The sequence below is a fragment of the Caretta caretta genome, chromosome 5 (genome assembly GCF_965140235.1).
Source record: "Caretta caretta isolate rCarCar2 chromosome 5, rCarCar1.hap1, whole genome shotgun sequence".
Taxonomy (NCBI): Eukaryota; Metazoa; Chordata; order Testudines; family Cheloniidae; genus Caretta; species Caretta caretta.
Window position 1 is genome coordinate 88,125,175 of NC_134210.1, and position 27,699 is coordinate 88,152,873.

Genomic DNA, 27,699 nt, shown 5'->3' on the forward strand with positions numbered 1-27,699 from the left:
CTCAGGGCAAGGGGTTGGAGTGTAGGAGGGGTGCAGGGTGCAGGAGGAGGCTCAGGGCATGGGGTTGGTGCAGGAGGGGTTCAGCAGGGGGCTTTGGTCAGAGTTGGGGGCTCAGGGCAGGGGGTTGGGGTGCAGCAGGGACTGCGGAGTACAGGAGGAGGCTCAGGGCAGGCGGTTGGGGTGCAGCAGGGGTGCAGCAGGAGGCTCAAGGCAGTGGGTTAGGGGGCTCAGGGCACAGGGTTGGGGTGTGGGGTGCAGGAGGGGTTCAGGGTAGAGGCTCTGGCCCTGCGCCGCTTACCTCAAGCGGCTCCGGGGTGGCAGCAGCGCGCAGCGGGGCTAAGGCAGGCTCCCTGCCTGCCCTAGTTCCGTGCTGCTCCCAGAAGTGGCCAGCATGTCCAGCAGTGGCACCTGGGGCTGGGGTGTGGCAGGTGGCTCCGCCACCTGCTGCCCTCACCTGCGGGTACCACCTGAAGCTCCCATTGGTCGTGGTTCCCAGCCAATAGGAGCAGCGGGGGGCAGTGCCTACAGGCAAGGGCAGTGCATGGAGCCCTCTGGCTCCCCTGCGCCTAGGGGCTGTAAGGTACCAGCCGCTTCCAGGAGCGGCGTGGGGCCAGGGCAGGCAAGGAGCCTGCCTTAGCCCCACTGCGCCACGGGGCTGGCAATCCCGTGGGCCAGATTGAAAGCCCTGATGGACCAGATCTGTCCTGCGGGCCGTAGTTTTCTCTCCCCTGTATTATGGCTTATATTTGAGGCACCACTGTTGATATGAACTGCAACATTAACTCTTTTATGAGGCTACATAGTGGAAATTTGCTGTGCACTGGCATATCTTAACTTTGTAATCCAGACCAACCACTGTTTCCAGTCATTGTTTCTATTTCTTTCTTTCTTTCATTTCATGTTTGTATTTCTCTGTTATTTAAGCTGTTCCTTTAAGTTAATCAGACATTTGTACAACTTTTCATATTATGCATGTCTCAAAAGAGGAAGTATTGTTTTTATGATCTACACTAGCTATTTTGTACATACCTTAGTTCTGAAACTAAAATATCTTACTTCATCCCTTCAGGAAGTTTACAGATTAGGTACAAGCTAGATAGCCATCAAGATCCGGATGTCTTTAGCATCAGTGTCAAAAGCATGGCTGACGGGCTGCTTCACCATATCAAGATTAACAGGGAGGAGGAAATGCTCTTTGTAGAGGTAATTCAGTTAAGCGAAAAAGTGGGTTGTCATCAAATGGAACAAGACCCAAAGCAAAATGAAATAAATAAATGCAATAAAAGGAGTACCTCTAACATAAATTGTAATTTAATATCTCAAGGAAATAAAGCAAAACACGACAGACTCTTGCTGAAAAGTGAGAGTCTAGGCTAAAAGATCCCTTTGACATTCACCTTGTCTGTTTTAAAAGGTCACTTCCACCTTCTCATTTCATTTCAGTCGGCAATGAAATATTTTCTAGTTCAACCTAGATTGTGTGAATGTGGAACACTCAACTAATTGCCCCAACAGATAAAAGTTGTCAATTGTTTTGTTTATTTTAATGAGGGTACAAGAGAGCAGTACTAATGCACTGTAGCAATTTAACAATAATTTAAAACAAAGTTTTTGGTCTGGTTTTCAAAGATGAGTACCTGAACCCCTTATTTTCTTATTTGCTCAGCACTTGCTTTAAGACTAGGGAAAAACTTGCTAGGAAAATGTCTTTGTATCTACGTTGATTCATGGTTTCTAGGGAAACTGGAAGATTAGCTAACGCAATTCATATTTGTAGAAACTGGCATTGGAAAAAGGCCCTATTGTAAAATAAATGTTGATGATTCTGAATGTTACAAATCAAATAATATATTTGGATAAGAACTGGATGATGCACTTATGCACTGTCACCAGCATTTCAAGGCAAGCAATTTATGTAATGGCTCTGGGAGCACAGCATTCACTGCATAACATTTAATTGTTTCATGTTTAAAGTTTCATTCTGAGATAAGTGAGAGCTTTTATTTTTTTTTAAAAAGCCTTATGCATCTCTTCACAGGGCTTATCAATTATATTCTGCCTATAGATGAATACAAAGGCGTTATGTAAATGGTTTAGAAAAAGAAGAATTGTATACTAAGGTGGGAATGCTTAAATGTATCTCAGCCACAATCATAGTGTTCTGAAGAAGTTATACCATGTTGTTTATAAAATTATCTGCCTTTTAATGGCTGATTCACTTTTTAGTATTGCTATCCTAGCCTTTATGGTATGAATGACAAGTTGTTCTTTTCTCCTCTTTTTCTTTCACCTTTTCTCATTCTCTCCCCTACCTACACATCCCAACTGAATTCTTTTCCATTATGCTACTTCTGTTTCTCACTGAACAATTTTGCAGATTAACCAGAATGAAAGGATGCAATTCATTCTGTCTTCAGGTACAGAATTCAATGCAATCAAATCCCTTGTACTTGGCAAGATTTTAGGTAAGTAGAACACCACACATCTTTTCTGAAGCATGGATCAAAATGTCATCATGCCACATAAAAAATAATAGCCCTAATCTTATTGAGAGACATTCATTGTCTTAGATTTAATTAGACAGTGAGTGACAATCAATGTAGAAACTTCAAAGTGCACATATAATCGTGGGTAAGTGCGTCTTGAGAGATGAGCAAGTGGATTCCATTAAAAATAATTTCACACTTATCTCTCTCATTTTGCAATCAAGCGTAATGAAACATGGCATTTTTCTTACACCCTTGGAAAATGAAATCATGATCAAATCGTATGTATAGACCCAGGATTAATCAGTAATTAGTTGATGTGTCAGAGACTCTTCCTTTAATTTGATTTTGAACAGTGCAGCTAGGTTTAAGGTGTTGTAAAATAAAATGTGCAGTGTTGGGTTTTTTTAAATTAATTAAGTTATGGAGAGTGACCAAGTCATTCATCCAGTAGTGACTTATAGCTACCTTATAGTCAATAGCTGCCTGTTATTTTTCTCTGTAATAATGTTCTAGGTGGAATTTACCTGACCCCAGTTACCATTCTTATTATCGCTGTCAGTTATGTTTAATTAAAGAAGCTAGGAAGGATGATAACAATTCTCAAAGACAGTCTTTTTTTCATATTATTTGTTATGAGATCAGATTGACAGAGAAAGGGGTGGGAGTGGGAAGAATTTGAAGGGAACGCTATTTCCTTTGTTAGTAAAGTGGTTAGAATACTGAATGTTGTTATATCTCATTATCATGAGATGTTTAGCTTTGTACATGTCTTTCTCTTCCAGCAATTTTCGACACAAGAATGTGGAACCAGAACTGTTTAGTAAATAACACCACTTTGACCTTTTTCATTGTTTTGTGATTAACTCAAAATGTCCATCCTCTAATATTTACAAGCTCATTCTTTTAGAAATTAATGTTGAAATGTGTCTGTTTGCTTAAAATATCATTGTGTGGGATGCAAGTATGGCTGATCCTAAATCCAGAAACTTGTGACATTTTTACAGATCAGGAATTGAGTTTTCACCTCAGATTGCTATATTACTCCTGAGGGAATTCTGCACCAAAAAGTAAATACAAATTTTTAAAACATTTCTGCACACAATATTTTTAAATTCTGCTAATTTAATTTGTCAAAAAATAAATATGGCATGCTCCAGCACAGGCCACTGGCTGCACAGAGGTGGGAAATCACCCTGCAGACCTCCCCTGGAACAGGGACTCAGCGGTGAGGCTGCATGTGACCCTGACACAGCACAAGGGCTGGGCCTGCCTCAGAAACACCCCAGGCCCTGTCCTAAATTCCAGGTGCACCAGGTATGGGTAGGCAGGCTCAGCCCAGCAGGATCCAAGTGTGGAGGAGATTAGTGTGTATGTGGGGGGGGGGGGAATCCAGGTGTGGGGTGAGAGGGTTTTATTAGGGTTGCCAACTTTGGTTGGATAAATTATTGGTGATTTCATCCCATGACATAATCTTTGATAAAAGATTAATCTTTAATTCCAGGAGACTCCAGGACAATCCTGGAGGGTGGCAACCCAAGATACTGTGTGGGGCAGTCTGTGTGCAAGCATCTCATTGGGGATCTGGATGCACAGGGGTTCTGGGTGCAGGGGTAATGGGACTCTGCAGGGGCATCCAGGTGGAGGTAGTTGGGGCACAGCATGGGGGGGGTCTGGGTGTGGGGGTCCAGGTGCAGGTTTGGGGGGACTCGTTAGTGTGGGGGTCCAATGGGCCTGCTTAACGGGGGAGCCCCAGATGCTGCTGCTGCTGCTAAGGGGATGCCACATGCCAGACTCCCGCTCTCCCCATTCCTCTACCCTATTTTCTTCTTCATCCCATTCCACTGCCCCATCCTCTCCCTAGTGCTCCATCCCCCCTTCCTCTCCCCACTGTCCCCTGCCCCATACCTCTCCCTTCACTCCCACATCCCCTTCCCCATGCCCTATCCCATCCCCCTTCATTCCCCACTGTCTCTTCCCTCCATCCCACCCCGCCCCCCTTGCCCTGCCCCACGCGGGCACTCACCCTTGTATAGAAAACAGGATGGTGCCCAGCACACATAGAAGGAGACTGGCACTAGGACCCAGGAGGCAATGTGCAGCTACAGAGTCAACGAGCCCAGCGGCACCCTCCCTCACCTGGGCAGCTCTTCACTCTCAGAATAAGCAGGTAGTGGTACATGACCTCACACGTTCCCCCCCCCCATGCCTCTGTTTGCCTTCTACCCCATCTACACCCATGGGCACCTCCAGCCCTTCCCACCCCCATGATTTGCCTCTCTGCTGACTTCTCAGGGCTGGAAATGACGCGCCTGCACTGCTGGGGAAGGATGCGTGACCACTCTTGAGGCTTTCCTTTGCTTCCCTGCAGCAAATGATGAGAAAGCAAAGAAATCTGCTTAGGGCATGAATTCTGAGCACACACTGTGGTGCAGAATTCCCCCATGAATAGTATATGGGATATATTTACTTTATATTCCTTCTACAGGTTTATAGGTACACTTTCTGTGTTTTATACATTACCTCCCCAAAAACAGAAGTTTTAAAAAGTGTTTCTTAACACAGTTTTACAAGGCTTAGTTTAAAGGTACTTTACTGCCTAGTGTCTAATGTGCTCCTTGTGGTACAGTACATTTGGGAATAACATCACAGCTTTGGTAAATCAGTATTTCTGGAATAGTAACAGGTCCAGAAATACTGTCTGAGGATGAAGATGGAATACAAACTATAAGTTCCACTGAGAGGTAAAGCCTGGATCTCAAAATGTCCATTCTGCCATTGGGCTGGTGTGGTAAGCTTGGAAATAATTATTTGTCTACAGACATGTATTCAGAGATTATCATATCTAAAAGCTTTACATACATTAAAGGCATTGTGAAAGCTGCATTCAGTTCCCCTCCTCCTCTTGGGATAAACAAGGTCTTAATTTGTTAACACTATTAGTTCTCTGCCCTCCTCTAGGTTTAATTTTGGACTGTATAGATTCTGCTGGGCTAAACTGACTCTATACTAGCTTCAGGTTGGCCATAAATCCTGCATTGTAATGTGTTGATATAGACTGCGATTGTCACATATTTTTTTAAAGATAGATTGTTCAGGATAATCCTTACATAAAACCACAGAGACTCACAATAGTAATTGTGGATGCCTTCATTCAGAATTATTTGACTTTGACATCACTTATGTGATTAATTTTAATAATCTTGTGTAGATTAATCTAAGCATACTAATACCCATAGTAATAATTAGTGTTGACCAATATATGCTGGCAAGTGCATACATCATATTAATAATATTGTTATCTGCACCATGTTTTCATTAAGCACAAATAATATAATAGTTATATTGGCCAAATTTACTGTACTCCTGTTCCGCTATGTTAAATATCCCATAACACCTTGCATTAGCTGAAGTAAGCTTTGGTATATAGGAAACATCTCAAAATAAAGATATGTTCATTATCTGTCTTACTACAAGACTGAAGTCTGCATGGACCAGTATCTGGAATGCCCCTAAAACAAAGTTAGGGAAGGAACAGCACAAGTTAGGGAACTGGGACAATGGATGGGTTTGATTTTAGAGACATGTAAAGAGATGTGTAACTTGTAAAAGCATCATATAAACAATACCAGCTGAAATGTATAATTTTGAGAGCATGCTTTCTGTATAAGGTGAATGTAACATCGCTGCACAGGACAGCTCCCTGGAGATACACTGAATCTTTTCCCTGTACTGTATTATTATTGGCTTAGAGCAGTAAAAGTCAAAATGCATGAATGTTTGTGGGCAACAAACACAAAAGAGGGGTCATCTGTGTAGAAGGCAGCATTAGCAGAAATATATAGTAAGAGATAAAAATGCAGGAAATAGATTCTGCTTTAAAAACAGCAGTAGGACAAATAATCATCACATCTAAATCATTACTTAAGTCTTTGAAAAGTAGTAATTTCCCAGTGCCAAACATGCACTTCGGTTGCAAAGTAATGATAGTATCATAGTGCCACCATTCAGGTACAGGAATTAAGGATTTGACAGCTTTTCCATTATAAAACCTCATATTCAGGAGTTGATCATTTATTTGCAAAAATCAGTTTGATGTTAAAGCATGGGACATAAATTCTAGGGGAAGTAACAATCTATTTTGACCAATTTTTGAAATTAAGGGACAGATTCTCTTGTTCAGCCAACCTGCATTTGGTGCAGGACCAGAGAAGGGGAATTCCTCAATTTTCTAGTGGCTTTGATTCACAGTTGGCTCACAGGATACTTTAAGGACTTACAAGTCCATTTGGCTAAGGCTTTCTTCTAATCAAATGGGTTTGATCTAATCAAATTTTCATTGGCTTTAAATTGGTTTAATTGAGAGTGTAGAAACAGGCTACGGCTGATTGTCATGGAAAGAGGTGGGAGTCAACCATCTCTGCAGCATTCCTCCCAGCTGCTGTTTCCACACACTGCAGATACCTTTCAACGGAGTGAGGAGACTTCCTTGGGGAAAGGAAGAGTGTACTGTGTATTTCATCCCCCCTGGCAATTAAAATGGAATCTATTGGAAAATAACAAAGCCTGAGAATGTGTTAACATAAAAGCAGAATCCATCTGTACTGTGGAGTACTCTTCTTAGGGAGAAAGCTCCAGGGGTAGTGTCACAGTGATCCTTGGAGCTCATTCATTGCAGCGAATACAGCCAGAGAATTTCATAGAATTTAAGGCTACAATCATCATTTTAGTCTGATTCCCTGGATAACATAAACTATGGAGATTGACCCTTACTTAATTCCTGCAGTGGAAGGGATTTATTCTTCCCCCTTATGTAAGTAAACACTTTTGAGGCCAAATACTTCTGATGAACTAGAATATTTTTTAGAAAAACATCCAATTTCTATGTAAATGACTCAACCTCTTCCCTCAGTAAACTATGCCAATGGTTGACTATCCCCACTGTTAGTTGCTTCCTGTTTCTAATCAGAATGTTGATAGTGTCAATGTCTAGCCACTGGAAAGACTCCCATTCTCTTCAGTGGAACAGGCCCTTAAAAAACTACCTAAAATCAAATGTTTTCTCCCAGAGTAGGTACTTATAGCCCATGATCAAGTGTCCTCTTAACCTGCGAAAGAGAGGTTAGAATCATAGAATCATAGAATCATAGAATATAAGGGTTGGAAGGGACCCCAGAAGGTCATCTAGTCCAACCCCCTGCTCGAAGCAGGACCAATTCCCAGTTAAATCATCCCAGCCAGGGCTTTGTCAAGCCTGACCTTAAAAACCTCTAAGGAAGGAGATTCTACCACCTCCCTAGGTAACGCATTCCAGTGTTTCACCACCCTCTTAGTGAAAAAGTTTTTCCTAATATCCAATCTAAACCTCCCCCACTGCAGCTTGAGACCATTACTCCTCGTTCTGTCATCTGCTACCATTGAGAACAGTCTAGAGCCATCCTCTTTGGAACCCCCTTTCAGGTAGTTGAAAGCAGCTATCAAATCCCCCCTCATTCTTCTCTTCTGCAGGCTAAACAATCCCAGCTCCCTCAGCCTCTCCTCATAACTCATGTGTTCCAGACCCCTAATCATTTTTGTTGCCCTTCGCTGGACTCTCTCCAATTTATCCACATCCTTCTTGAAGTGTGGGGCCCAAAACTGGACACAGTACTCCAGATGAGGCCTCACCAATGTCGAATAGAGGGGAACGATCATGTCCCTCGATCTGCTCGCTATGCCCCTATTTATACATCCCAAAATGCCATTGGCCTTCTTGGCAACAAGGGCACACTGCTGACTCATATCCAGCTTCTCGTCCACTGTCACCCCTAGGTCCTTTTCCGCAGAACTGCTGCCTAGCCATTCGGTCCCTAGTCTGTAGCTGTGCATTGGGTTCTTCCGTCCTAAGTGCAGGACCCTGCACTTATCCTTATTGAACCTCATCAGATTTCTTTTGGCCCAATCCTCCAATTTGTCTAGGTCCTTCTGTATCCTATCCCTCCCCTCCAGCGTATCTACCACTCCTCCCAGTTTAGTATCATCCGCAAATTTGCTGAGAGTGCAATCCACACCATCCTCCAGATCATTTATGAAGATATTGAACAAAACCGGCCCCAGGACCGACCCTTGGGGCACTCCACTTGATACACTCCACTTGGCCTCCTCTGTAGAAGAACTGGTGCAACAATAGGATCCTGGTCGCAACAATGATCTATACGGTCACAGTTTGTGTCAATAATGGCACAACTGTGTCAACAGATCATCTTTATGCTTCTATATTCATTATTATTTTTATGGTGGTTTCTAGTAACATCCAAAATCCTGTACAAACATATGAGGAGGTATGGTCCCCCATCCCAAAGATCACACTACAAGGTGTGGTCAAAGAAAATCCACCTGACAAGGTCCATCTCTGAAATGTTTAGTTTTAAAGTTCCATTTACGACAAATCGAGAAATTGTACAATGAACAAGCATCTGAGTCTCACATCTTCCACACATCTTTCTCATTTCTGCAAATTACATGTTTCTGTAAAGGAGTGTGTATAATGTACTGCAGAGATTTCCAAACTCTGGTCTCTGGAGCAGTTGCTGATGGTTTGTGGAGTGCTGGCTGGTCATATAATGCTGACTCCCCTCCTATTTTCAGTTGAAAGAAACAAAACAGATGAATGGGAGATAAAGGGCTTTGATCCTGTTAAGTGCTCAACACTCAACATGAGCAGGGAGAGAGGGTGGGGCAGCAGCACTGTAGCAAGTCCCAACAGCAGGACCATGACGGCAGCAGCAGCTCCACATATCCTTCACCTGCAAATAGGGACAAAGTGGGGAGTGCAAGGCACTGTCAACCTTCCCCCAGCGGAGCTCCTACTCCTGGAGCACCTTTGCTGCCAGGATGGGAAACAGAGGTATTAACCCCATGGTAAGACAGACACCCCTCACTTGGAGTGCATCCTACAAACACAGGGAGGAGAGGCCCTAGAGTGCCTATTTACTCTCCAGGAGCTGTTTCTCCTAGGTGCAGAGCCCACTTCAGTTCCTCTTTGTTCTGGCATCCAGAAAACGGTAGGATCTGGAAAGTGGAAAGAACCCAGTCCAACAGTAAATCTTGCTGCTGCTTGAATGGAGCCAAAGGAGCCTTCACACGGCCTGGGCTAGGTTTTAAATTAATGAAAGGGGAGGGCAAGGGACTAATCACCTCGCTTCTTCCCCAGGCTAGCCACTCGACTCTGAAGAGGAGGGACACACCTGTATCACCTCAGTGTGTGTTTTCCTTCCCCATTCAACTACAGCTGTCCCAATCATCTCTGGCCCCAACAAGTTCCCCATCCATTGAGAAGGGTGGTTGACATTTGACTCATGACAGGGATGCCTGGCAATCCCTGTGCGAGGGCAGGTAGCTATGTAAGCAGTTCTTCTCAAGGAAAGAGTGGTAATCCTTTCCCTCCCAACCAAGATATGGGTATGTTCGCAATAAGCTCTATTTACACCTTGTTTACACACACAGTGGTAACGAAAGGTGTGATTTTTAAGTCAGTTCAGTTAAACGAGTGCTATTCTGAGTGTGAACACACTTAAATTGATTGAACCCCTTTCTTGGACCTGTAAATCTACAGGCACTAGCTAAACCCATATAATGAGCTTTAAACTGCTATAACCATCCACAAAGGAGTTTTCACCCATTTAACTAAATCAGGTTTTAAAATAATTTAACTTAAACCAGTACAATTTCTATGTGTAGATAAGCTCTTAGTAGCTGTTCATAGTCAATTAGATGAATTTAACACTTTCAATCTGTTTCTTCATATCTAAAAAAGGGAATAATGTTTGTCTGACATGATTAATATTTGTACAGCATTTTGAACAGTAAGAGTTGATTATTAATTATTGTTAATTTTTATTAATAAAGGAGTGATGCGGTTTCAAAACCATTGTGCTGCTTCATTGAGAAGTAAAATATAGTGACTTTATGTACTGTAGCAGTTCAGTACCACGCATCAGGACCCCATTGTGCTAAGCGCTGTACAAATATGGAACAAAAAACACAGTCCGTGCCTCAAAGAGTTTATAGTCTAAGTACAAGACAAGATACAACAGATGGATACAGACAGACTGATAGGGAAGTACAAGTTAACAATGAGACAATATTGATTAGCATGATAGGCTGTGGGCTCAGCACACCAGCACCCTAACTGTTGTCAAGTGTTTTTAGGCATCAGAGCAAAGGAGACGATAGAGGAGGGCTTTGATGGTGGATAATGAGTTCGTTTTGTGAACGTTTATGGGGAGATCCCCCCAAATGTAAGGGACAGCATGGGAGAAAGCATGACGGTGCTTGTTAGAAAATTTAACAAGTGGACAATGTAGGCTGGCATCATGGACCAATCATAGATTGGAGTTGATCTGAATGAGAGATGATAGCTAGAATGGGGCTAGACCACAAAGGTCCTTGAAAGTGAAGACAAATAGCTTATGTTTGATGTTCTAGAGAAGAGGAGCCAATGGAGGGATGCAAACAGAGGGGTGACATTGTCCAAGGGACAGGCTAGGAAAATGGTCTTTGCAGCAGTATTCTGAATGGATCTGAGCAAGGCAAGATTGCATATGTTAAGGCCAGAGGGAAGGATATTGCAGTAATCAAGATGAGAGATTGGAGGGTGCATGTGGATGCATACGAAGGTCTGTATATTAGAGAGCTACTCAGAAAGAAGCAACGAGATTTAGATATAGCCTGGATGTGAGGAAATAGTGAGAGGTGCAAGATGAAGATGACATCCAGGTTAAGGGTCTTGGTGACAGGCAGGATGGTGGTGTTGTCCACAGTGATTAAGGAGATAGCAGGGAGGGCTGTGGGTGGGCGAGGAGAGGAACTATTAGGAGTGCTATTTTAGGCATGTTGAGCTTGAGCTGACAGTTGATATCCACAAGGAGATATTAGGCAGGTCAAAAGTTTGGTTTGGACAGGAGACAGATCTGGAGCAGAGAGGTAGATCTGTGAGTCGTCAGCATAGAGATGGTAATTGAATTGTGTTTGCAGATGAGATTACCCAGAGAAAAGGCATAGAGGGAGAAGAGAAGGGGACCAAAGAAATGCCTGCAGAAAGCTGGTAGGTTCATGAGAAGAATTCTCCATGGGGCACACAAAAGGGGTGATTACAGAGGAAGCAGGAGAACCAGTAGAGGACAGCCATGGAAGCCAAGGGATGATATGATTTCACGAAGATCATTTACAGTCATGTCAAGGGAGCTGACAGGTCAAGAAGGATGAGGATTAAGTACTGGTTCTGAACATTAGCTAGGACAAGGTCATTAGAGACTTTGGGAAGAGTAGTTTCAGTAACAGACAAGGGTCAGAATGTGAGGGTCTCAGAATGAACTGGAGGAGAGGAACTCCACGTATCATAGAATATCAGGGTTGGAAGGGACCTCAGGGGGTTATCTAGTCCAACCCCCTGCTCAAAGCAGGACCATTCCCCAATTTTTGCCCCAGATCCCTAAATGGCCCCCTCAAGGATTGTGCTCACAACCCTGGGTTTAGCAGGCCAATGCTCAAACCAATGAGCTATCCCTCCCTCCCATGTAAAACTTGTAGACAGTGCATTCAATAATCTTAGAGATGAAAGGCAGAAGAGAGTGGGGTGGTAGTTGCAGAGACACGTGGAGAGTCAAGGGTGTGTTTTTATTTTGTTTCTTATGAGAGCCTAGTGCATGCTTGTATTGCAAGGGGAAAGAGCCAGAGGAGAGTGAGAGGTTAAAGAGAAGAGTAAGGGAAGGATTCAAACTCTTAATAAAATCAGCCTATTAAAACCATAGTGTTTGTATGCACCCATACAAATGCTGCAGTGAAACAGCTGCTAATCAATAGTTGCTTAAAAAAATCCTACTTCTGTCCATCAGCCCTGCATTGCTATTTAAAACCCACAGTAGAATGGCATATAAAGGCTGGTTTAAAAAAAAAAAAACCTGATATGGCAAAAATTTGCAATTTTCACATAATTGGAATTCAATGTGTCTCTGCAGTGAGTATGTAGTACCCAATTTTACTATGCATCTCTGAGACACTGGTAAAATATGTTCTCAGTCTCGTATATAGCTGCCGTCATTTACTGTACATGTAGGTGTCATCCAGAGAGTTCATATGGGACATATTTTAAACTCTTATTATTTCACCAGATTTTTTACTCATTTTAGTCAGCGAATCTAGTCTAGGCGCACATGCAACAAATGAATAATACAACTTTTTCTGGGGAAAAAGTTTCTACAAACTTGCAGTACTGGACATAAACCTAACTATTCAGGAATTTAGCCAAGATGTGTCAGTTTAAGGGAAATTCTATTGGCAGAATATTTGCTTGCTATGTTTTATTTTAATCTTATTATTTCTTGCATGAGTGTGGAAAGTGACATCTTTTAAAATAAAGCCATGTAACCATTTGTTACTCTCTTCGCTTCTGGGCTTTAGCATTTAGATTGTTAGTGAAAGCAGCAAGAAGTTTCATGAAATATCCTATAGTTTCCTGTTTATCAACTGCTTTTCCTACTGATAATTTTTGTTAGAAGTAAACATGTTTTACTCTTGTAACTAGATAAGGAAGAGGGTTCTGGAATTGTCGTAGTACTCCTAGAACTATAGTGAAGAAATCCCAGGCCCGGAAAAGTGATTATGCAATGAAAGAATATTAAATTGAGCATCCTCACAGCAACTACTTATCAGTAATAAATAATACAAATATTTTTAACTTTCTAATACTTTTGTTCCAGCACAATAGTTGGCCAGTATACTCCACCCACTTTCCAATATTTAGTAGCACTACAATCTTGTATTTTAGATGGTTTCACCAGAACCTTATGTAAGTTATTCTATATATTCTGGTTTTTTCATGTTTTGAAAATTTCACAATGTAAATGAAAATATCTATGTTACAAACATGCAGCCAGATGTACCCCCTGCAGACACAGATATAAGTCCACTCACTTCAATGGAAATATATCCACTCATGCTAGTGGATCAATGCTGACTGTTTATATGAGGGTATAATAGTTGTGTCAGCCAAAATGTCCATGCAGCCATTGTGCCCACAAAACTATGTATAAATGCAGAATTTTGTACAAGTGTGTTTTTAATGCACCATTTACAGCCTCATTTCAAATTTTTGCTCTGAATGTCAAAAATGAATAGTGGTTCTGTTTTGCTAAGTGACAGTCATGAAGGTCTAGACAGACTGTAAAAAGTCAAGCAAATAAAATAATTCAACGTAAAATTACACTTGACAGGAATTTGAAACCTGTGAAACCTTGATTATCATCATCATAGTTGGAAATTGTCAAGGAGAGAGGTCAAACAGAAGTCTCTTGATTGCACTAGTTCCTTTTTTAAAGTGTTCTCTTAAGATTTGTGTGTCTGCTAACCTTCTGCACTCCACTGAGGACAAATAGATGAGGCAGAATTCAAAACAAGCTCTTTGTAGAAGGAGGTAGTGTAGGTGGGATAATTTTATTTTTATTCTATGAATCATCTCAAAATACACTCAGCAAATGAGCTGAAATGCTGGTATAAAATACCTATGTGAAAAATGCAGAGTTACAGTGTACCACAAAACTAATCCTTCCTCCCCCCCCGCCACACACCCACCCACCCACCTGCAACACATTATTTTCAAAAACATGCCATTACTACAAATGGTCAGGAAAGACTAGACTTCAGATATGTTATTTTGTTTGGGAGAGTAAATGAGTGAAATTCACACAAGGATTATTAAATATCCAAATCTGTTTCTATTTAGAAAAGCACATTGGCTGCCTAACACCAAATTAATTATAATGGCAAAGGATGCAAGGTTTTCTATCCTACTCAGTTTTTCCATCGTACTCACAGTTAGACAAAAGGTTTCTCCTTCATACGCATCTTGAGACAATCTTTCTCCCCTCTCCAGCTTAAAGGGCTTCTCTGTATGATTCTTCTCTTGAGTTGCTCAACTTCATTGGTAAGGGTATATTCCAACAATTCTGATGGTGCTGTGCTGACATGGCCCCCAACCTATTAAAGAGCGCATAGCAGTGAGGCAAATTCACCCATTTTAGCAGCTCAAGGCATGACTTTTGGCTGTTTCCCACCACTTGCCATACCATCAGTGCAGCTCCAATGTTAGTAATGGTGGGAACACGAGTGTAGACCAGCTACTGGCCATTTAACCACCATGTTCTTTAGATGAGTCTCCATAATGGAGCTGGCTAATTTTATCACATTTTTTATAGAATCTGTCATTTGAAATGAGCAAGCAGTGTCTTGCTGAGGTCCCAGTAATGTTTATTTAAAATGTTGTTTCAAATTAAGCAGGAAGTGTCTGATGAAGGTGTTAAGTTTTATACTTTGCCACATCCTATCCCGGTTTTCATTTCACATGTTAAGACTGAGTTGGTCATCCCATTCATCAATACATAGCAACAAACTAATGTACAGGTATTTGCTGAAATAATGGTAACAACTTCCTACATTGTAAAGGTTATGAGCTAATTTCTATGCTTAGACTGAGCATACATTCGATCAACTTTGTAATATTTGGTAATGCAGAGGCTGTGACTGCATGATTTAACTTGGACAGAGCTCAGAAACTTATTTTCTGTAAGCATATCTTTGGGCCAATTAATATTATGTGTTACCCAGAATTTGTTTTTTAAATTAAATTTGCCAGCACAAATGAGTTCTGTCCACATTCCAGAGTGGAATGCTGGGTGGTGAGTAGACAAAGGGCTTTGAAAGGACACATACTTTTTATGAAGGTAACCCAAGAGATAGTTAGTAGTTTTTTTTCCATTTAGTGAAGTAGGAAAGGTATCATGTTTAACAGGGACACTGGATTGGACCAGTATTCATTTTTAACATTTCACAAGCAAGACATCTGTATGAGTTCCCAGTATCTGAGGTCTACTTTTTTTTTTTTGTTTGACAGATATGCTGATGATGGAAAGGCGTAGTGAATCTGTAGAAATAATATGATCCAATAATGTACATATTTATGAGTAAGAGCCTAGTATAATATGTATTTTTCATGAATGTACTTTATTTCTTTGCAGAATGAAAGACAGATACATTTTAATTTAAATATTTTAGTTTCATTTGAGTCTTTTTGCTTTGCAACTTATTACAGTGAATTAACTGCATGTCCCTCAGCAGACTAGCAACTGTCATCCATTTTTTAAAAAAGTTGAATATATCTAGCTGTCTTTTCATTAAAGACAGACAAGAAAGGAATTCAGCAAATCTACATATGTTGCTGTAGCATAAATGTAGTCAGAGGAGTTCAGGTTAATTATTCAATTATTCATCTTTCACTTTATTTTGTACATTTGCAGTATGACTGTGTTCTTTTTCTTTTGATTGACAGAAAGTAATGATGTAGATCAGGACACAATGAAGGCAAACTCTCAGGGGTTTATTGGATGTCTGTCTTCAGTGCAGTTCAACCACTTTGCTCCTTTGAAAGCTGCATTGCACCATACCAGCTCAGCACCCGTCATTGTAAAGGGACGTTTCACTGAATCTAACTGCGGTACTTCAACGGGAGCTGACTCAACATCAAGTGAAACAACCCATTCATTTGCAGGTAGCATATGGCTATCACTTGTTTTGCCCTCTAAAACACAGGAGTTCTCAGAACTTCATTCATTACTGTCTTTTTTACATGGGGGTACATGACGGGGTGGATTGAAAACATTCTCTGTTCTGTTTGTTCTTCTCTTCCATTTTTCTAGCCTCTGTCGTTTCCTCTTAATATTTTCACTTTCCTGTTCACCTTCACATAGTGTGATTGACAACACTGATCTTTAGAACCATGTAGACCCATACTAACTTCACAGTTCCATACTGTGTGTGAACCTTAACCAAACATAAGTATCTTGAGAATTCTACTTTCTGTCATTTTCCTTTTTTTTCTGTTGCAGATCATTCTGGACCAATAGATGAGGGAGAGCCCTTAGCTAATGCAATCCGAAGTGACTCTGCAATTATTGGAGGTAATATAAAGGCTTCACTGGAACCATTTTTTAAATTAACTTCGAATCTTTCAATGCTAAAGTAAAGTCAGTGGAACTTTTGGGTGCACAAGGAAAACAGTATCAAAGTGAAAGAAGCTCCGTTTTACTACAAAGTGTTAGGAGCTGAGTGAAAAAGTCAAAGTGATGTTTTAAAATATCAGTAACTCTTGTCTACTTATAACATTAGCTTATGTAGTGACAGTTTATATAAATATTTGAATACGCTATTGATGCACAGCATTTTAAGAACAGTTTACTAAGCTGCTTAATGAAAGTATCTATGAATGGATACCTACTTGGATACCTTAGGGCATACAGCATATTTTCAAGGAAAGAGCATTTTTATGGCTTTTTGGCTTTTACAATGATTCACTTTTGCCAGTGGAGCATGTTCAAAGTGAGGAAGCCTTTTGTTAAATAGATCTCAGCAGCACAGCTTTTGCCTTGCCTTTATGCTTGAGAAAATGGGGAAATTGCATGGCTTGAATGCCTGTTGTACCCCAAGGCAGGTTTCATTTTGGTTTGTCATTCAGAATGCAATATGCTCATGGACTGAGAACCATTTGCACTGATTTTCAGTGTTTCAAAAAAGCTGGAAAATAAAATCCACATTAAGATGTTAAAAATATAGTTAATGTTAATAAGAGTATTGTTTTTCTTACTTCTCCTTACTATTTCTGCTGATCTATCTAACTGCTTTTTCAGGAAAATCACGTTTAGTTCTTGTTTAAGCTCTTTTTAAGAAAATCTGTTTTTATTAAAGGTTCTGCAGTGGGGGAATCATACACAATTTAATCACTCCAAAATGAAATAAAATGACACTTATCTTGTGTAAGTCTCATTTTATTTTGTTCAAGATGTACATTATATGGTCAATAGAAAACCTTGAAATTGAGTACTATGGATTTGGAGTCAGCAAATCCAGGTTTTGTTCCTGGCTCTTGCAGACTTCTCAGAACTTTTCAACTGAGCTGCTAGGAAGCCTAACAGTTTTCTCTCTTCAGAAGGATAAACTTCAGAGAAGTCAAGCAAGTCTGATAATGTGAGTTTGGGGACACAAAACTCTCGGTAGAATTTCAGTTTCCACAAATGGTGTTGTAACAAATATATGCCAGTGACATTCCTTTAAATAGCTATCCTGTGAGACTCTATCCTGTGAGAGTTTTCTGATGGTATTTTTTTTTCTTTGGGAGAAGAGAGATGAAGGAACTTCTCTTTGGTCCTGAAAACGGTTTTTTGCTATATCATTCAGTGATTCAGTTTCAATTAGTGACTTGTTCAGAAAAAAGAGAACCCATCCTTTGTCTTCTCTGGTTAAATTCTGAATATGTTTCTTTTGCAAGGGCCTTAAGAGCCTGAACAGACAAATTCCAAATTTAGTGGAATAAAACTACTAAATCTTCCCACAGAGGATAAGGGATTTATAACTACAGAACCTGCAGTCACATATAGAACATCTGAAATGATGGCATCCTCGACCCAATATGGCAGATGATTAATGACGTATTGTCCACACAAATCACTTCCTTAAAACCACTAAAACAACAGCTGATCAAAGGTTGCCAGCTTAAATGGTGATGCTAAAGTCTGCAGTTTTAGGGCAAATTCTGGAATGTTTTCTGTTAACAGTGTTGAGTACAGAAGGTTGACGGTGCTTTTACTTTTGCTACTAATGTTTGGCAGAGCCAAGAAATGTCCTAAATGACATTAGAATTGTATTAGAAATGTCCTTAAATTATATGTAGTGTCCTGAAATGAATGGACAATTTTATATATGGTAAAGGTATGAAAAGAAAAGTTTGAGGTTAGTATTATTGGTACCAGGTTCAATGGATAGTAATCAGATCTGAGGACTTCTCAACCAAAAATTCTAGAAAATAAAATAGATACTCTGCTTATTCCTTTAGGACCTGATCCAACTACTTTTAAGATTAACAGAAAGACTTATTGACTTGACTGGGGTTTGGACCACTCCTCAACTAACCAAACAAAATATTTCTTTCTTTTACAGTGTGTTTTCCATATTTTACCAAACACTTTGTATAGCATGGACATGCACAGTTCAGTCACCTCATCAGCCTTGAGTCTGCCTTGTAATAATGACATGCAGTCATAAACCAAAGGATTATGGTTAAGGCATTATAATGTTTGCAGTCCCAGATTAAATCAAACCGATTTTTATAGATAACATTTTTTTCCATATTTTTTCTACAGTGTCACTACTGAGCAGAGTTAAAGTTATTTGGGTTCCATGTCTTAACATGTTTGAATTTCTTTTAAATGAATCCTTAACTTTGAATTTCCTAGGTTGATGATGCCTGTTTTGGGAATAACTGCAACATCCATGTAATGTTTTTCACCCTTAAATTAAATTGAAACAGTCAACCTTAACTAGATTTATATTGTACATAGCATGTTATACATATATTTGTCACAAATTTGAGATGGCCTTAGAACTATCCTATATTCTGGCATTTAGTCATTCATTTGTCAAAATGTCCTTGTAAATCAGGAAGACTATTCAGTACCAAACTATTATGTCTTCTTCTCATTGGACAAAATTTGCTTCACTCACACAAAGTTTGAAAAATAATGGCCTATGGGTGTGAAGACAAATGAGCTGAGGGGTGAAATCCAACATTTAATCTAGGGCTGGAATGTGAGATTGCAGCACAGACCCTCTATGACTGCTATTCAAGGCTATAAGGCCACCAGTCTAGCCAAAGGGGCCACTAGGTTAATGTAAAAGTGAATTCCATGACCTCCTCACCTGGGTCATCTGTGGCCCACTCCATCATCAACCTTCATTCCCCCTTTTTGTGAGAAGTGAGAAGTATGCAGACATATTTGTACAGCCTCGTGCAGGACCCTGTTGTACGATAAAGTCGTGCTTAAGAAACTTGTGTTGTTCCTTTGTGCCATGGATGAATTCCACCCACAGACAATTTCTCTGTCAATGAGGATTTCAGTTATTTTAGTGTCACTGAGTAACATTTATTTGAGGGAAAAAATGCTTCTTATGGGCTCAGCCCTGCAAGGAAAGGTTGATTCAGACAAAAAGGGACTGAGAACCCTCCCTACCAAAAGGCCCCTCCGTCAAACCAAAGTGTCACTCCAAACAAAAGTGCTTCTGAATCAAGCACATTTCCTAGGTTAATTTGTTAGACAAACTAATGGGAGGGGGGACAATTATAAGGTGCCAATCACCGTGGTATCTAGGCATTTGAGGAGTCTTATGCGCACAGTTGAATTTTTCATTCTAGTGAATACAAATATGTGATTATTATTATAATGAAATGGAATTGTCTCAGCCAATCAGAGTATTTTTCAAGTTATGACGTTCCTTCTGTTCTGATTGGTTCTGGGTATCTGGTTTACCTAGTCTTTGTAATTTTCTCAGTAATTATATGCTATTCCAACATTCTGCCAATCAGAGTGCAGATATTTAGATAATCATAGTGTAGTTCTTCACAGCACAATAACTGGATTGTGAATACGTAAATCTATCTAGTCTGCACTCTATAATCTATCCACTCTGATTGGGTCCTATATGCAGAATCTCCAAGCCATTTGCTCAAAGGTATTCTGTTGACTTAAGGTGACTTTGCATCAGGACATGCTCCTTCTATTCTTTCTACAGTTTGTCTGATCCTGATACCACTTTTCTCTAGAAGGCTGGTATTGCAGATTGCAAGGAGTTTGGCCTAAGCAGAAATAGGATACCTGCTGTGAAAGATCTGTAATTGTTAACTCACCTGAAACTTAAACACAAACAAACATCCATTTGATTTTTAAAATCAGTTACTTAGCTCTCCACAGGAACCCTTTGTTACACACACTAAACATGTTAGGGTGGGGAAAAAATACCATAGTCTGAAATCTCAAGACTACAGTTGTAGAAAGGGAAGAAAGGAAGATGTTCATGAACCTAAAAACACTGCAATTTTAACACAGCTTAAGGTGTTCTACTCTGATAAGTAACATTCAATATGTCATTCTAGGGTTTTTTGTTTGTCTGTCACTCAATGATTTCCAAATCAAATGTTCTCAGTTTACAAATACATTTTTTTTTCTTATTCACTGCAAATTCATTTTGGCTTCTGAAAATCAAATTGGGTTCTTCTCATCTGACACATCATCTCCAGTAATATCCATTATACAGCCTAAAGTGGATCCTCTAGTGACTATTGTACAACCCACTGGATGTTGATGTTTCCTAGTCTTGGGCCTCATTCTCTACTACCTTGCATCTTGTTTATATTTGTATGAAGTGAATGTCAGTTGCTACCAAATCAGAATGGTACCATACCCACTTTGAACTGGATGTGTATCAATGTAAATGACAACATGAGGTGCAAGGTAATGGAAAATCAGTCCCATGGAGTGCAAGCATCAACAGCAGCCCACAGTTTCAAAGCAAGGATGAGTGATATGTCTTGGATATTCACATGCGAGCTGGCTGGTGCTTGATTTGCACCCACTTCCCTAAGTATAGGATCTCTAAGGATGCACTGGCAAGCACCATGATGTTGGTCATCCTCCTTCTAAATATGATTGGTCAGTAGAAGAGAGGTGGGATCTGTACTGGGTGAGGCAGATAAAGGAAGGCGAAACACAGCTACTCTTGCGCACACAATTATTTCTTCCACAGTTTAGGTCACTCAAAGGTCAAAGACCCTGATTGTTTGTGCCAGAGTATATGTTTGACCTTTAACGTTTAACTTTCTAGTTTTAGGTTGCAACTTCGGTACAATTTTGCCTCCTATTTCTCGTTTTCATTCTCATAAATAGAAAACAACTGTATAGTAAGCACCTCACCTCAGACTATTACCTGAGCAATGGCTGAGAACATCAGCAAGCTTTAGGCACCTGCAAGTCTTAAAAGCCCATTGTACATTTACTATATATTCAGCCATAATGAAAAACAAATATACAAACAAAAAATTAGTACCTAAACACATTCTAACCTTTTGGGGTGAGATCCTGACCTACTGAAGTCCTCCTTGGGAGTTTTGTCATTGACTTCAGTGTGGTCAAGATTTCACACTTGGTTCCTGATACTGGGTTTTCACATGTGTCTATCTCTGTCATAATTACTTATCATGTAGGAAAGATACTTAATTTATGTGCTAGATAAATTTTAGAGGGTTATGTTTTAAGTGTATTAAAACCATAATTGTTTTTGAACTGCAAGAGACACTTAAGTTCCCACTATTTTTAATGTAAACCTCTCTGGTTATTGCTATTGAACACATTGAGAGTGGCATACTCTACAAGTGAGTGAAATTTTTCAACCAAAACTCTTCCTTGGTGAAAAAATACAAATTTGGGTTGACTCACAAATTTGTGTTGATTTTGGCAAATTATTTTGATTTAAAAAAAACTACTAAAACAATTCAAAAAAGGTTGAAATGTTTCATTTAAACATTTTCAAAACAAAATATTGTGATTTTTTCAATCAAAATAACTTTTTGTTTTGAAATTACCTTTGATTTAATTTAAAAAGAAAAATACACTCACAAATCAAAATGAAACATTTAGTTTCACAATGTTTAATTTGACACAAATTATTTTTTTCAATGTTTCAATTTGCTGAAAATTAAATAAATTAGTTTTGGGGTTGACTTGAAACTGTTTTTTGTAAGTGCCAAAAAATCAATAATTCACACAGTTCTAGTGTACACACAGTTTTTGTGCTGCTTTAATTATATCAGTTAAACCTCTAATACTAATAAAAGTACCTTTATACAGGTATAAGTGCATTAATGCATAAGGGATTGTACCACCTTAACTCTATTGCTTTAGAAAATTGTACATAGATAAGCCCTCAGACTATGTATGTGCTGTTACAGAAAAACAAAATAGTGTACATCCTGGTGTATGTTAATAAAGGCCGGATCATGCAGTCAGTCTGCCCTCAAAACATCAGGGAGACTTCTGTATAGAGAGAAAAATCACACAATAAGGTCCTCGTAACTTGATATAAAATGAAGCATTTTGAAGAGGATAGGTTTTTATGAGATGATGACAAATGGCCAAATCATTGCTTTTCTTTTAATATGGATGCATTGTTTTCATTTACTCTCTGTGGTTGATATAGAACTGTAAGCATTTCTCTCTTTCTTGCCCCTATCCTGTTACAGGAACTGTACTATAAATCTTCAGTAGTGGCAGCTTTAATCCTATCTACCCAATCTATTGAGTCCTTTATATGGTGATCATCACCATGGTATCTGAGTGCTTCCCCAAATTATAAGTGTACAAAGATATTTCTCTCACCCTTTCTTTTTCCTCCATTCAGCAGGCTCTGGACTACGGGGTTATTGTTGTGATGGTTGGTGTGGTGGTGGTATTGTGTGGCAAGACTAATTCAGAAACATCTGAAGTGGCAAAGCCAGTGCTATCCAGGGAGCCACAAATGTTCCTGTTCATTCAGGAGCCAGGCATGCACACACCTCGCCCATCAAACACAGTGACACAATCCTGAGTACAGGAAGGAAAAGAATCCCACATTTTTTTTCACATAGGGGCCCGGCCCCAAAGAACATGTGGTCAGCCTCTTTTTCAATCAAGCGTGTCTTGATTATTATGACAAGCATTAGACTGTAATGATACAGTGTAGATGTAGGGCTTGATTCAGAGCAGGAGGCATAAGTTAGGGCCATGAATACCTGCCCATCCCAACTTGTGCTTCCAAGGGAAACTGTATATGAATGGGGATTTTCTTCTAAAAGGTGCGGGCAAGTATTGGTCCTGGCACCATCAGACGTGGGGTGAGAAGCTTTAATCTCTGGCTAGACTCCATAAAAGGATGTCCAGGGGAGGTATTGAACCAGCACTTCTTCTGAATGCTCCTCACTCCTTGTATTTTATGGCCAGGCCTGTTCATTTGTGGGCTACACCAGTTTGCTCGGAAGTTCTAGTTTCATTGGGAGTTTCAGGGGGATTGTTGTTATACTTCCATTTCCCCTCCTGCGGTCCCACCACATCGGCTCTACAGCACACGCTGGTTGAACCTGGGCTATGAATCTCACTTATTATTTGTCTAGTATATCTGATCAGTTTTCTCTCCTCCTCTCTCCTCCCTAGGTGTGATAGCAGTTGTGATATTCATCCTGCTTTGCATCGCTGCCATAGCTGTACGCATTTATAAAAAAAAAAGTGTATATAAAAAAAATGAGGCAAAAGGATCACAAAATGAGGACAGTGCCGAGACTGCCCTGAAATGTGAGCTCAGCATGCAAAATACAGTCAACGAAAATCAAAAGGAATACTTCTTCTGATTGGCATTTATGATTTAATTTAATATAATAATGTGACTTTCTTGCTAAGCCAGGGGCTCTCAATGGACAAAAAAAGCTCTTGCACTCAAAGTAAATGCAATGGACTTGAGACCTATTATACTGCATATGTTCAGTCTCAGTGATTGCTATAGGAGGCCTCTTTAAATTACATGCATTCCTTAGCTATTATACCGTAAATGCATTTTATGTAACAGTGAATTAGATATTGTAACCAATTTCATTGTTGGTAGTTTCCGACTGTTCTGATGTGACCTTCTACAACTGAATTTTAACGTGAATGCTGAATATGGTTTTTAAGTGGGAGAATTCTTAAGCTATTGCCCCCATCCTTCTCTTTAAAATCTGTGATTCAGGCATTTTGTTCAAGGTCAAAGTTGGACTGTAATGTTTATTTGAGAAAATCTGCTATGTTGCTTTATAGTGATCCACAGTGACTTCCTGTTATTGAAATCCCTTTTCAACCGCTGTTGGCCAGTGTCAACTTCTACTCGTGAGCCATCAAGCTACCCAAAACAAAACAAAACCCTTACTTATTTTTCCATGTGAAATGACCAATGCTGTCATTAACCAATCAAGTTCTAACCTGGCTGTGGAGAGTGGGATAATTTCAACCCTTTGGCCCTTTTATTCAATTGGACACATTGGCAATCTTTAGCGACTGAATTTAATTTTGAAGTTTGCAGTTCTATCAGGATGCAGGCTGAAGTGTGCACAAAGTGTGCCAGTAAATTATACAAGCTCTTCCATCACGTGTTTGGCAGTGGATTGCAGCAAGTTACCACATTATTTGCACAACCCAACACCCTCTGAGTATTAAATTATCACTGTACAAGGCAAGCTGCTTATTTGTAAAGATGAGTAAAATATCATTCGCTTATTGAGTATCATTAATAATAACAGCAGAAGGTGGACAAGTAGAGTACCCGGGCTGGTACATTTTGGAAACTGGAAATTTATCAATGCAGCCTAAATGTAATTGTCTCCCTTCACTACAAAAGGTATGCTCTCTGAAAGCAGCAGATATATGAGGTTATATATCATATATACCAATCCCCGAGGTTAATTTGTATAAAACAAAGGAAATCAGTTTCTCTTTTTGATCCTGGCAAGAAAAGACATTTTAAAAATAGCACACTTCCTGATGCTCTGATTCTCTTGCACTGCACTCCATAATAATACCTAATAAAACCTCAGTGAAATATTATAGTAAAATATAATAACTTCTCTTTTAAGCCAAACATATAGAATCATTAGGCCAAAATTTCAAAAGTCTGGCCTCTAAGTCTGAGCCATTCTGGGACATGAGCTTTTCTGGAGTTACTAAGTGGTGTGTGTCTAAAACCAGGGTTTAAGAATGCAGATATGATTTCTGTCTGAAAAGATAGGGATGGGATTTTAGAAATTACTAACTCTGCTTTCATTGAAGCCAATAGTAGTACCCACTGAGTCAATGGGAGTAGAGTTATGTCAACTCTGAACACTTTTGAAAATCCCATCCTAGATGTCCAAATACATTATCTGAGCACAAAAGTCTGAGGCAGTTGGCCAAAAATGTGCATGTGTAAAAGTGCTTTACAGAAATTATGGGTGTAAATTTAAAGGTTGCGTTGGGGTCTCTTTGAAAATATGTTCCTTTAGGTTTGTTTTCCTTCCTCAGTTATTGACTTTTATATCTGGAGTCTCACAGTCCCTTTTCTACTGTCTTCTTTACAGCTCCTCTTCATGTCTAGGAGTAAATTTCTCCCCTTCTTGTTGACACTGGGAGCCTTTTCAATTGCACATCCTTTAGGCTGGGGCACACAGTCTCCTTCTGTCCCTCTTCTTTATTCAGTGCTGAGGTTTTCCTACATTTCCTGGGTCATAATCATAAAACATTGTTTTATTGCAATTGCATCGAGTCTGGTTTATACTCTCCCTCTTCTTCCCCTGCCCCTGTTCTCTAAAGAGGGAAGCACATTGTCCCTCTTTAAAGACCTGAGCCAAAATGTATTGAATTCAATGGGCATCTTTCCATTGCCTTCACTGGGCTTTGGATCAAATCATTCTATCACTAATTATTCTGCCAATATTTTCCCTTCTCCATAACACTGGTATGAATGTCCCACTCTCCTCTGTTCATTATGTGCAATTGTTATTCCAAATAAACACTTGATGTAAGAACCTCATTTAAGCTACCTATACCTTTACCAGTCAAGGGTGCAGCAGTGATCATATGGAACAGGACTAAACTTTTTGTGATATTGGGGATCATAATGTGTTGGATGCTGCCGCCACAAAGAAATATGTGATTGAATTCTAAAAGAGAGACTATGCTATATGGGCACTTCCCACATACTTATCAGATTATAATAGGAACCCAAAGTGTATCCACACCAGGACAAGTTGGAAATATACAAATTTAACATTCCAGTGACCTGTTGTTTCTTCCTCCATTTGTTTGTGTTAACTTTGTTTTTTGAGTGTCAAAATGGAAAGAAAAGTTTCTTCTTTCACTTTATGTCAAGAGAATGATTGTATTCTTTCATGATTCATTGATGGGTGTTTAAAAAAAAAAGGCAACAGGAAGGCCATAGCTCAGTAAAGACCCATTTTGCAAAATAATTAAATATGAAAAAAATCCCTGTGTGAATTACACACTATGTTTAAAGAAAAGGAGGACTTGTGGCACCTTAGAGACTAACAAATTTATTTGAGCATAAGCTTTTGTGAGCTACAGCTCACTTCATCGGAACTTGATTCGTCTCTAAGGTGCCACAAGTACTCCTTTTCTTTTTGTGGACACAGACTAACATGGCTGCTACTCTGAAACCTGACACTATGGTTAAGAACTTTTATGGCATTTTACTCTGTGAAGAAAAAAAAACAGGTGGGGGTTGTTGAATGCACATCTACACATTTGTAGCATACAGTAATTGCATCTCTCAGAAGGAATAAATGCCCATTTTCAGCCATAGAAAGATTGATCATATATTCATAGATGGAGTCTGGTATATACAGGTTCAGAGTCAATGAAACAGGATTATCCACTGTTTGCTGCCTTCTTAGGGGTACAACAAAATGGTGGCACCAAAGTGCACTGATACATTGTACACCATTGTGCTGTCCCTTCCTTGACCCTCTTATCCCAATGTGTACTCTTTTGCCTCGCTCTGTTAATAAAACAATTTTTAAAATAAAGTGAGGAAAATATTTTTAAACATTTGTATAAAAGAGTTTAAAACTTAGGACAGTATACTGATTCTCTCTCTTTTTCTTAAAGCAGTAAAAAAAAAGTAGAAGTGCATATAACATACTGGTGAAGTGTGGTTATTTATAAAAGTGCTGTGCATTGTCAACCCAGTATAGCATGTCTATGGTGCACTGACCCATTGCCCATGGCAAACACATTCCTCTTTAAGTTGTACAGAGAGTAAACAGTGGCATGATACCTGAGGAAATTTGTAATGCTTTGTGTGGGCTAGGGCTGCAATTATTTTTACATTCTATATTTTACAATCATTGTAAAATAATAATTGTTTTTCTTTCATCTTCAAACAAACACTTCTATTGGTGCATTGCCCAAGCCTGTGTAACATACTAAATGCAGTGAAAGCATGCTACACACATTGAATGAGAAATATGTCATACAGCCCCAAAATTAACACTGATGCAAATATTTACTTATGGATGTCGCACCGGATGAACAAAATAATTATTACGGCTCAACAAGTGACTTTGGAAATAAAATGCATTAGCTTGAGAAAACTTGGGAAGGTCACACATTCATATTGAAGCTGTAACCCTACAGAGCTATGCAGCGCCACATTGTATTGTCAGGAAAATGTGTCCTCTTGTTTGCAACAGAAGAACAATTTAATTCACAAAACTTCATGTTGCGAAAACATGACTCTCCGGGGT

The 27,699-nt window shown here is 39.6% G+C and overlaps 1 protein-coding gene across 3 annotated transcripts in view; it reads left to right on the plus strand.

Moving 5' to 3' along the window:
* CNTNAP4 (contactin associated protein family member 4) overlaps positions 1 to 26,979 on the plus strand; it is a 311,799-nt gene extending 284,820 nt beyond the window's left edge. For 2 of the 3 annotated variants that reach the window (XM_048850192.2, XM_075128637.1), the window contains 5 exons: positions 1,070 to 1,203; positions 2,378 to 2,465; positions 15,850 to 16,068; positions 16,406 to 16,477; positions 23,588 to 26,979. In XM_048850192.2, the coding sequence (XP_048706149.2) occupies positions 1,070 to 1,203; positions 2,378 to 2,465; positions 15,850 to 16,068; positions 16,406 to 16,477; positions 23,588 to 23,781 (707 nt within the window). In that variant the 3' untranslated portion in view covers positions 23,782 to 26,979. The other variant, XM_075128638.1, reaches the window with a different exon arrangement.
* The last annotated feature ends 720 nt before the right edge of the window (positions 26,980 to 27,699 follow it).